This window comes from Hippocampus guttulatus, chromosome 2 (genome assembly GCF_054856545.1).
Source record: "Hippocampus guttulatus isolate MCC_2025c chromosome 2, RoL_Hgut_1.0, whole genome shotgun sequence".
In the NCBI taxonomy this organism is placed as follows: domain Eukaryota; kingdom Metazoa; phylum Chordata; class Actinopteri; order Syngnathiformes; family Syngnathidae; genus Hippocampus; species Hippocampus guttulatus.
Genome location: NC_141262.1, coordinates 19,430,955 through 19,441,540, shown reverse-complemented (window position 1 = coordinate 19,441,540; position 10,586 = coordinate 19,430,955). Strand labels below are relative to the sequence as shown.

Genomic DNA, 10,586 nt, shown 5'->3' with positions numbered 1-10,586 from the left:
GGATATTCGGCAGCTAAAACGCTGCGGCGTCGACGTTGCGGAATCCAATATCTTACACGGACGAGAAGAGCAGGTAAAAAACGACAGCTACAGAGGAATCGATTCTGACCCGGAAGTGAAAATTGTGTTTTTTCCAGGACGTGTAAAGAGGCTTCAACTTAAAAGCTACACGGAAGAAGCTGCAAATTTAAATCCCCAAAAGTAACATGATTAATTTTATTGAACTGAATACAATATTGAATCTTTATTTGGTATTTCATACAAGTGTTACTCTGCATAACCTTTCTCACCAATAAATTCCGAAATATTTATTTCATATTAAGTCCCGTATTAATGTTGCTATTGTCAACGAAATAAAATTACAATACTGTATTGTGCAATTTATGCACAAAAATACTTGAATAACAAAGAGACTTGACGTCATGGCGTTGGCGGAGATAATGTCATGTATTCGAACGATATTTTAATCTATCGCACCGCAGTGCTGAAGTAATTGTAGTTGTATTAAACTATTTCGTCTTCAAAAAGTCTAGTTTATTGCGGAAGATAGTTGCTTTTCCGAGGAGCACATGAATGCAGCATGAACTCCGTTGTTTCACTGACATGTTTCTGTTGGGCGAGTAAAGATGCACTTGTGGTTAATAAACCCTCGACATTATTTTGTATAGTTTTAACGCTTGGCTGGTAATCCCCGATCTTCACATTCCACGGTTTCGTGGAAATTACAAAAACGAACATGACATCGAAACAGAAAGGTACGTCCATTGCCCATCTCGTTTGGTTAGCTTGCTATGCTAACATTAGCTAGCTAGTTTCTGTGTCAACATCATAAACAACAATACAAAAGCAAACACATATTACATTAGTTTTAATACTTGTATTTGTAAGCGGAAGCTCTGTAAAAAAAACCCAAACATATACTGAACTGTATTACATTTAGTTTTAATACCTGTATTTGTTAGCGGAAGCTCTGTATGCCTTTATGTATTTCTCGGCAAGGGTAATTTATTGGTATAGTACCATTCATACACAGTGTTTTAAAAACGAAACGAAGTAAAGCTTAAAGGGTCGGATTTTCCACACCAATCGGGCTGGTGCAGTCCTAACCAAGCCTTGTTGACTGAACCGATGAAGCCTTCTCGCATGAGAAACGAAAAACAACCAGAGCAGTCAAGGTGCAATCGATTTAATGCCCGGAGAAAGAAGTGACGTGGATGAATGAGAATATGCACAAGCATGAAACAAAGTAATCGTAACAAATAAGGTGAAATGAAATGAAATGAAATGAAAAGATGACAAGATAACATTGTGCGTTGTGGTTATGAGCATGCTACAAGTTAACGTGACATTCTTTTTGGCTCCAGCTGGTAAAGTTGGCTCCAAAGGTAAGGAAGATGCTCCCTACGAGTTGGAGAATCAGTTCGTCCTGCGGCTGCCAACAGTAAGCATCTGCAGGTTTTTATTTCCTTCATCTGTAAAATGAAATGTGATCAATTTCTACCCCCCCCCCTTTTTTTTGCAAGGAGTATGCATCTACCGTGAGGAGGATTGCTCAGTCTAGTAGTATGAATATGAAGGACAGACTCACCATTGAGTTGCACCGTGAGTCACCTCTTTGTGTGGGATCTGAACATTTTAGAAGCGAGTCTATTTTCAGTGAAAATTGGATTCCGAATATTTGTGCTACTTGAATATATGTGGTGTTCCAACTTCTGCTATTAGTCCATGACATCAGATGGATGCTCAGATATGTTTTTTTGTTTGTTTGTTTATATTAATTCACAGCTGACGGTCGCCATGGCATCGTGAGAGTAGACCGTGTCCCTCTGGCCTGCAAACTGGTGGACCTGCCCTGCATCATTGAGTCTCTCAAAACAGTGGACAAGAAGACTTTTTATAAGACAGCTGATGTCTGCCAGGTAGAGCAGGACCAAAGTACAGTATTGTCTTGAGGAATACAAATCCCTCCCTTTTCATTCTGTAGGGTGGCTTAGTCATGAAATACGGTGCCTGACTTGTTTGCGGAGAGCGTGGGATCGGTTCCCGCTCTATGACGGTGTGGGTGCGAATGGCTGTTCGTCTCTATGTGTGCCCGGCTGTGCGACCAGTTCAGGGTGCAGTCTGCCTTTTGCCCAAAGTCAGCTGGGACAGGCTCCCTGCGACTCTGCATAAGCAGTGTGGAAAATTACGTGACGGATGACAGAAAAAGAGAAATAAGAACAAGAGCCAAAAGTGCAAAAACAATGAGAACATTACAGCAACATGTGACAATAACTTCGATTTTTAACGTGTGACGGGAAAGGAGTGTGGTGATGCACGTGACTTGGCGTGGGTCGTGTATCAAACAACATTTTGCGGAACCAATTCACAGTAAAAGGTTACATTACAAGAAAACCATATTTTTCCAACATAATTCATTCCGTGATCTCAAGTCCATTGATATAAAAAAAACCCAATGGATTTCATCATTTCAACACAATTTTCACAATATGCGAATTGCACCTTTTATTCTGTAAAAATTGCCCTCATTTGCAAAAAAAAAAAAAAAATAGGGCTTATTCTTTGCACTGCTTGCTTGTGTGTATTGCCAATTATTTCTAACCGAAATATGTCATGTACTCACTTTGTGTGGTTAGATGCTAGTGTGTACACTAGATGGAGACCTCTACCCTCCTTTAGAGGAGCCAACGGGCACCGATCCCAAGATCAAGAAGAAGGACAAAGACAAGGACAAGAAGTTTATTTGGAACCACGGCAGTAAGAAGACAAACGCGGACACGTGGACATGCGTCACACGATCATCTTCGCCGCACTAATCACCTTTTTTTTGCACCCGCAGTCACTTGCCCCCTCAAGAACACGCGCAAGAGAAGATTTCGCAAGACTGCCAAAAAAAAGGTTTGCACATCACTTTTTTTTCCTCCTTTTTGCCTTTCCAGCTCTCATTAGTCTCTTTTTGCATCCGTCTCCTGCTTTGGCTCTTACCCAAGCAGACGTTTACATTTCTTATAACAGCACCTCTATTGAACCTTAGATTTACATATAAATAAAGCCTTTCCATCTTGGTTTGTCTCGAAGGCAAAGCAACCAAAAAGCAATTTTACCGGCGCTTCTTTTCAAAGTGAAGGCACGCATGCCCGAGCGCTACACTTCAACTTCGTCTTTTGAATCAATCTTCCCGAAGGTGCAGAGTTGAGTCTCATCGATTTGGCTGCCATCTTTTTTTTCTAATCGCTAATGTTCTCACTGGCACGTGGCCAGGTGCTTTAACCCGCACGCCATCTCTCTCTCTCTCTTTCTCTCTCTCCCTCTCTCCCCATCTCCTCACAGTACATCGAATCGCCCGACGTGGAAAAGGAGGTGAAGCGGCTGCTGAGCACAGATGCCGACGCTGTCAGCGTTCGTATCCTTCCTCCCCAAACGCTCGTCCGTCACAGCACGCAGCAAGGAAGAAACTGCTTTCGTACCATGACCCGCAGCGTCTCGTCTTAGCTGACATGAGGCCATACAAAACTAAACAAAGCAGGTCATGTGAGCAGGTAATTCTTAAAATGTGAAACCGCAGGGGTGGCCAAGCCTTTTCCCTGTTTCCGGTTTAGTTCTCTAGGGACCATACTATCCCGCCATTTTTATATTAACCACCACAGGTGTGCTTATAAGATTACGAAGTCTAGGGCAAGGGTGCCCACAATTATTCAGCATGCGAGCTAATGCTCCTTACCAGTGTTTTCATTTTGGTTTGAGCACACGCATGGGGCGAGTAATTAAACTGCACACAAGAAGGCCACAGCTGAGATTCAAACCAGGTTGGTTTGTTTTTTTGGGGTGGGATTCACAAACTGGGCGCCTTGACCTTGACCTGTGATGATCAGGATGGGAAGTCATAGCAGAGGACGACATGAAGGACGGAGACCAGCACGGCTCTCTGGTCAACCTGGACTCGTCACCTGGCACGTCGGGACACAAGATGGGTCACGGATCCTCAAGTAAGTCTAACTACACCCAACAACTTGGCCAAAATGGAAGGATTCTTGCTTCAGAAGTCCAAACTTGTTTTACAACTTGGAAAGTAAACTAAATTTTGGGGAAAATGAGCCTCAAAAGTCATTTGCATTAAATCTTTTGGAACAATACTTATTTCGTTTTTTATAAAATACAGTACATTGTAGTTGATTATTCAAGTACTGTACAGTTAAAAAAATGCTATATATAAGCACAATGCAAATGTTCAAACTGCTTACTTTTACAGTGGCTTGCACTATTTTCAAATTCTTTTTATTTTTTAACAAATAAATGTCACACAACAGGCGAACATTTATTTATTTATTTATTTAGCTTGCTAGCTATAGCTTGCTGGCACACAAGAAAGCCACAGCTGAGATTCAAACCAGCTAGCTAGCACAAATTTGGAGTTACACTCCAATCTCGTTTTGTCCAAATTGGAAGAATCACCTTTTGTGCCATGGCTGCATTTGTAACATAAAATGGCAATAATGGCTTTCTATTCTATTCATTTTGATTTGAGTCGATATTTTGTTCCACTTTGGAGGTTCCGCTATAGTTCAAGCAGCCCAGCAGGTAGAAAGTCCCTGCTCATTGACGACTGTTATTCGCTTAATACATTTCGATATGATGGCTCGGTCAATAATAACCTTCACAACAGCTGCCGTGGTTGCAATGTGTCAGTATCCAGTCGGAGTTAACGGGTGATAACTCTTTACGCCGGCCAGCCCAGCGTGACGAACTGCGGGAGATGTTTAACGACATCAGCAGCTCCAGCGAGGACGAGGAGGACGACGGGGACCGCCACGAGGACGAGGATCTGAACATCGTGGACACGGAGGACGACCTGGTCCAAGACAAGCTGGATGAGTCCGACCCTGCCCAACAAGAGTCGGACACAAACAACCAAATAGGTGAGAGAGGACAGAAGATTGCACCGGGTGTCTTGACCAAGGCATCCTCTTTACATTACAAGTCCTGGGAAGCCCCTATGGGGGACACATTTTTTGAATTCGAAGCGCAATGAAACTTAACAACCGAAGTGTATCTCGAAGTGCCACAGGAATTGACATTTTCTTTTGACTCAAAAAGCCATCTTCAGATATTTTTTTCATTTAGTCGTGTTAAGAGGTTTGTCTTTTTTCCAAGAACATTTTGAATTTGCAGTCAGTGTTGTCATGTTGTGATATTAACCCTTTCTTGCACCCTGTATCCTGATAATATGAGAAACTGTCCACTGGAGTAACCGCTGTCCCTGAAACGGTTAAAGTCAAATTTTAAGCAAGGGTAGAAAAGTCATTTTGACTTAAAAAAAAAATAAAATAGGACTTTCTTCCTGTAATACACTTGTTGTTCCAAAGGTGCCTTTTTCTCTCCTGGAGGAATGTTGGATTTGTGTGATTTGTCTCAATCGTATCAGACCCCAAAGTTGAGATGGGAAGGAGTAACCAGTTTATTAGTTTGTGCGGTATTAGATTTTTGAGGGGAGTGGGGGGAGCTGTCATGTTGCGATTAAAAAGTCATATTTTGAATGTTTGTTATAAGCGTAAAAATTCATATTTGGAATGTTTGTTGTGAGCGTAAAGTCTGAATCTGTAAACGAACAAAAGATGTTACTGTGTCAAGATGAGACTTAGTCATCTTATGAGAAACGAGTTGCATTTTTCCAAGTGGTAATATAATGACCAAAGTTTTACAAAAGGATACGCTGGTAGTTTAAATTCTTTGAAATATTATGCCTTTATTCTGGAAAGAGACATTCTTGAGGGGAAAAAAAAATCCACTTGTTCTTCAGAAAAAGGGATTTTTTTTTGTTACCCCCTGCTGTAGTAAGACCCCTTTAGTTCTTCACCAACTCTTTCGGTGATGCCCAATTTTTGTGATCAATGATACGTCATCATCTGATCTAATCTTTTAGTTGGCCCAAAGCTAATGCAAGGATGAGGAAGTTGGAGAACCACAGGTCTAGACTTCTTGAAGCCCAGTTTTCCAGGTCTCTCACACACAAACACACACACACACACACACACACACACACACACGGAAATGTGTAGGCCGACGTTCACTCGAATGAAGTGCTTCACAGAGAAGCAGCGCTGACACGCGTTGCAACGCAGGCAGCTGCCTGGACCTTTTCATCTCCATTTGACGGAGCTGTCAGCCCGCAATATTAGCCGCCAGCTTTGCCTCAGAAGTCCTCTTTGGACAATCAAGTCCAAGTCCAGCTGGTCTGCTCTTGCCCCCCAACAACTGCAAAGTTGGCTACAAGAATAAAAATCATTCAATCAAAGTGATGATCCAAGAGTACATTTTTCTTTTCGTGAGGAAAAAAAAAAATTGGACTAATATAATAAAAATAAACCTCATTGGACTAATTTGGACTCGACAAAGAAAAAGGTTACTTTACAAAGGGAAACCTTTTTAATTTGACAAGTATTCAATTATAACCCTTCCGGGGACGGCGGTCAATACCGTGGACAGCTTCTCGTGGTATCATTACTGGTGCGTGACAAGGTTAAAACGACATGCACGAATGCGCCGCTTTGTTAAGATTAAGACTGTTGTGGATGTTCTCGGTTTATGTTTGACATACAATGAGATATTCAACCTTTAATGGGATTGTGTGTAACGACGGTAGACGCGTAAATAGCCTCTTTTGTTTTCTTTGTGTTCACATGATTCCTATTTAGTGATATTCTATCCAGACAGAGAGGTTTGTGTGGGAGTTTACACAACCGTTCAATTCTGATCGGGGTTTTTTTGTTTTTCCTCCCCTCTTCCATCTTTTATCTTTGTTTTTCCCTTTTACGAGCCACTCTAACACTCTGTAGGAAAAAGTCGCAAGGGGAAATAAATTGCCTCCGATTAGTTGCAAGGGGAGCCACAGTTGAGAGTTGAGGCGAGGTAGCGAGCCGTCGTTTTGGTGTAATTTAGCACCAAAGTGCAGTTCTGTGTGCAGTCCTGACCAGGCTCATTTAGTTTTCCTTAGAGTGCTTTTGTGCACTACCTCACGTCCTTTTTTTAAAATACATCATCATTCACCTCACGTCCTTTTTTTAAAATACATCATCATTCTTTTCACTTTCCCCACAAGAGCACATTCTTGTATAAATTACCATATTTTCCGCACTACAAGGCGCACCGGAAAAGCATTCATTTTTCTCAAAAGCCGACGGTGCGCCTTATCATCCGATGCACCTTATCAATATTCTGATTCCTTGGACGGAGTATTTTAAATGTTCTGTAAAGCGCTTTGTGACTGCTGCAGAGGTTGTGATAGCTCGATATCAATAAAAGCTGCATTGCATTGTATTGTATTCCCTTTAGCATAGCGCCATCTAGTGGATTCATAACGCAACCGCAACCACGATTGTATCTTCCATTCTATGCGCCTTATCATGCGGTTTTTGTCTTGACTAAAACCTCTTCCTGGTATTTGTTGGTCACAGTGATGGAGTACCAAGTACAAATCAGCGGCGTCAAAGCCAAGCTTCAGGAAACGCGAGCCCGCAAGAAACAACAGGAGGAGCTGATCATGAAAGTGGAAAACCAGGCCCTGAAAGTGAGCGAGCACGCACGCACGCACAAACTTGATGAGATTAAAGTTGTAATCATGCAGGCGTACATTTTTGTTAGTTATTTTTTTGTCATTATTTTTTTTAAATAAAAGTCCATTCGTCTAAATTATGTTGTAATCTTACAAGAAATGTCAGAAAAGTCATTTAAAAGGAAAAAAAAATGAAAAAAAAATTTTTTTTTTACACTGACAAAAAAATGTGTGCTTTTATCAGAATGATGTCAGAATATTATGAGAATTTAAAAAAAAAGACGAACGTTGGATCCTATGGGGTTTTTGAATTGTTATGTTTGGGGAAATAATTGCAAACGGGGACAGATTGTGTTGAAGCTGACGGCTGAGCTGGCGGTACAGCGAGCAGACACGGCTGCCATTTGGCGCTCCCGCTGTCCTCCTTTATGGGGTGGGGAGGTGGAGGGGACGCAGTCTGCGGTCATTAACATCACTGTCGCCACGCAAAAAGGTCAGCCGTGTCTGACTGACATTCTGGGTGGCCTTTCTGTCGCAGCGAAGATAGTCGCACGCATTTGAAGCCATCACAATTCAAGGAGGTGCGAGAAGGCAATGTCACACGAATGTCCCATCTCTCTTCTCCCAGAACCGATTCCAAGCGTGTTTGGATGAGATCATTCAGCAGGAGGAGCGCGAAATGGAGCAGGTAAGATGTCCGCGCAATCAAATGCCATCTGGCGTTTCCCCCTCAGTGCCAAGAAACTGTGTTGATGTGAGTTGGATAGTCCTTTGCTGCCATTCTGTGGCATCTGCAGGAATTTTTAGGCTTTCATGGGGAGCATCACTTGAGGGTTTTTCGCATCAGTGCTTCGGTCAAGGAAACGTCGAGTTGTCGAGCAATAACAAAACCGCCGATATTTATAAGCTTAAGCTTTTCAACGTGTTCGCCTTTCAAGATCCGCAAAATATTGAAGCAAACCTACCAAAAAGAAAAAAATCTTGAACCAGGAGGGAAAAAAAACCTCTTTCTGTTCTGTTGTAATCAACATCTTTGCATATTTTTGAATAAAACGCCAGTTTCTGACTAAAAAGCGCAGAAAACAAGCCGGGTAGCGATTTAGCAAATATGTTTTTTGCTTTTGTGACACCTCCCAACTAAAAAATTAAAAAACACGACAGAGAAAACTCGGATAATTTCTTGATAAATCGCTGGTGAACTGCAAGGCTCGATTTCAATGTTGCCATCTTATTTTTACAGAGTGTTCCCCTTTCACTCTGCATCATCTTCTCTAACGATCGCGACACACTTTCTACGACCGACCGCCACCTGCGCTCATTTATATCACACGTACACATAGTCTGTTTGAGCCTTTGCTGTCTAAACGTCCGACTTCCAACCTGTTGGCGCTTCTGTCCCTCTTAACCCACGTGACAAACTGAGATTCACCGCCTAATTGTGATCCTCTCCTCAAATCTGTGGCGGTCAGAGCACCAGCCACGAAGATTTGTTTGCCGGCCGTTTAACAAACTTGATATTTGCAGAGAAAAAAAACGGGCGAGAACAGCCCCCTTGGGAATCAGTTCCACACGGGGAAAAAAAAACAACAGAAAATTGGTGAACAAGTGAATAATGAAACACTCGTAGACTGTAACCTGCTTTTGGGCTACGAGCTCATTGGGCAACATTTCAGAAATGTCATTTTTACTCAATTATGTCTTTGGTTCCGCATGATGAAAACTTGTTCATCCTGGCGCTGAGCCTCTCCTGCTTGTCCTGCTTTTTCAACAGCTGGCCTCGCTCCAGGAGCAGCTGGACTCGCTGATTGAGAAGTAAACACCAGGGGGCGCCCTCAGCACTACAGGAAAAGCGAATGATGAAGAAAAGGAGGAGGAGGAGGACGTGAGCCTTGACAGACTTGCTGTGTCACTCCTTTTTAGTTTGGTATTTTTACACAGATCGCAGTGAGGGCGCCGATTTGCATATCGGCTCAGATCACGTTGTTTGTAGCCGTGTCAGTAAAGTGTTTTATTTCAATATAGAATGATGTGTCTTCCTGTGTTTTTTTTTTTCTGTAGTCAAAACCATGAATGCAGCCCTTGATGGCTTCCTGTTATGCACGCTCGCAGACAGGAAGTTTATTTGGCCTTTTTACTGTTTAGAGACTCTGGCGTATCGTTTTGTTTCCCCTGAAGGTGGATCAACCTTCAAGGTGAGTTAAATCACTGAGCAAATATATTCCTGCTGTGAATTAATTGAATGAATTAATTCCTCACACTGCCTTGGTTACACTTTTAAATGAACCTCATTTTATGACACAGTTGCTCCCCCCCTCTGCCGTCACCGCCCATCACATGAAGTACACTGGCACTCATGAGAAACTGAGAATGATCATTGGGCGATCTTGAAACTGTGCGGTTTTGGAAATGGTTCAAGTTGGACTCCTTTCCTGTTAATTATTGAGAATTCATCTTAAAGTTATTGATTCCTTCCCTGCCCCCGTCGAGGTGCTGCACTCAACGAATAAAATTATGAACATTTATTTGTTTTTATAGATCAGTAGGTTTTACTGCTACTTTAATTATTTAAAAATCACATTCTGAAATCTTACTTTCAGGGGAGAACACATTGTACAAGAATTTTATTTTTCATCAGAAAAAATGTGCTTTTTACGAGAATACTTTTTTTAAATGAGGGGGGAAAAGCAGTACTTTTTATGATATTGGTCATAGTGTTTCAAGGGGAAGAAAAGTTTGAATCAGGAAAAGTTAGTTTTCTTGGAATGAAGTCACGATGAACAAAAATGTCATTGAAAATTGCCTCTTATTGAGGATGTTGATCCTTTTTGGGGAGAATTAATATTTAAAATATTTCTTTCTTTCATTGACCATGCAATTTTCTGACAAGAAAAAGTGGTGTACTGTTGAGGAGAATGGCATTTTATGAAAATAAAGTTATATGAGAGTAGGGGGGAAATGAACATTTATTAGGGATATATTTAAAATATGAGAATAAGTTCTGTTATATGCAAATTTTTTGATCGCCATTGTTTTAGTT

At 41.6% G+C, this 10,586-nt stretch overlaps 1 protein-coding gene across 2 annotated transcripts; it reads left to right on the top strand.

Moving 5' to 3' along the window:
* The first annotated feature begins 534 nt into the window (after positions 1-534).
* Positions 535-9,573, top strand: taf7 (TAF7 RNA polymerase II, TATA box binding protein (TBP)-associated factor). 2 transcript variants are annotated; one of them, XM_086101061.1, is made up of 12 exons: positions 550-755; positions 1,365-1,441; positions 1,524-1,602; positions 1,786-1,919; positions 2,637-2,757; positions 2,840-2,898; positions 3,331-3,403; positions 3,873-3,986; positions 4,731-4,916; positions 7,452-7,564; positions 8,178-8,237; positions 9,321-9,573. In XM_086101061.1, exons 1-12 carry the CDS (start codon positions 737-739, stop codon positions 9,363-9,365), a joined length of 1,080 nt encoding a protein of 359 aa, XP_085957187.1. In that variant the 5' UTR covers positions 550-736; the 3' UTR covers positions 9,366-9,573. The 2 variants fall into 2 exon arrangements, with proteins under 2 accessions (XP_085957190.1, XP_085957187.1); XM_086101064.1 differs by lacking the exons at positions 7,452-7,564; positions 8,178-8,237; positions 9,321-9,573 and adding an exon at positions 5,921-6,002 and having other exon boundaries at positions 535-755.
* The last annotated feature ends 1,013 nt before the right edge of the window (positions 9,574-10,586 follow it).

Coding starts and splice junctions, on each gene's coding strand:
- taf7 (XM_086101061.1), top strand. Junction 1,442..1,523: donor TCGTCCTGCGGCTGCCAACA/GTAAGCATCTGC, acceptor TTTTTTTGCAAG/GAGTATGCATCTACCGTGAG. Junction 2,758..2,839: donor GTTTATTTGGAACCACGGCA/GTAAGAAGACAA, acceptor TTGCACCCGCAG/TCACTTGCCCCCTCAAGAAC.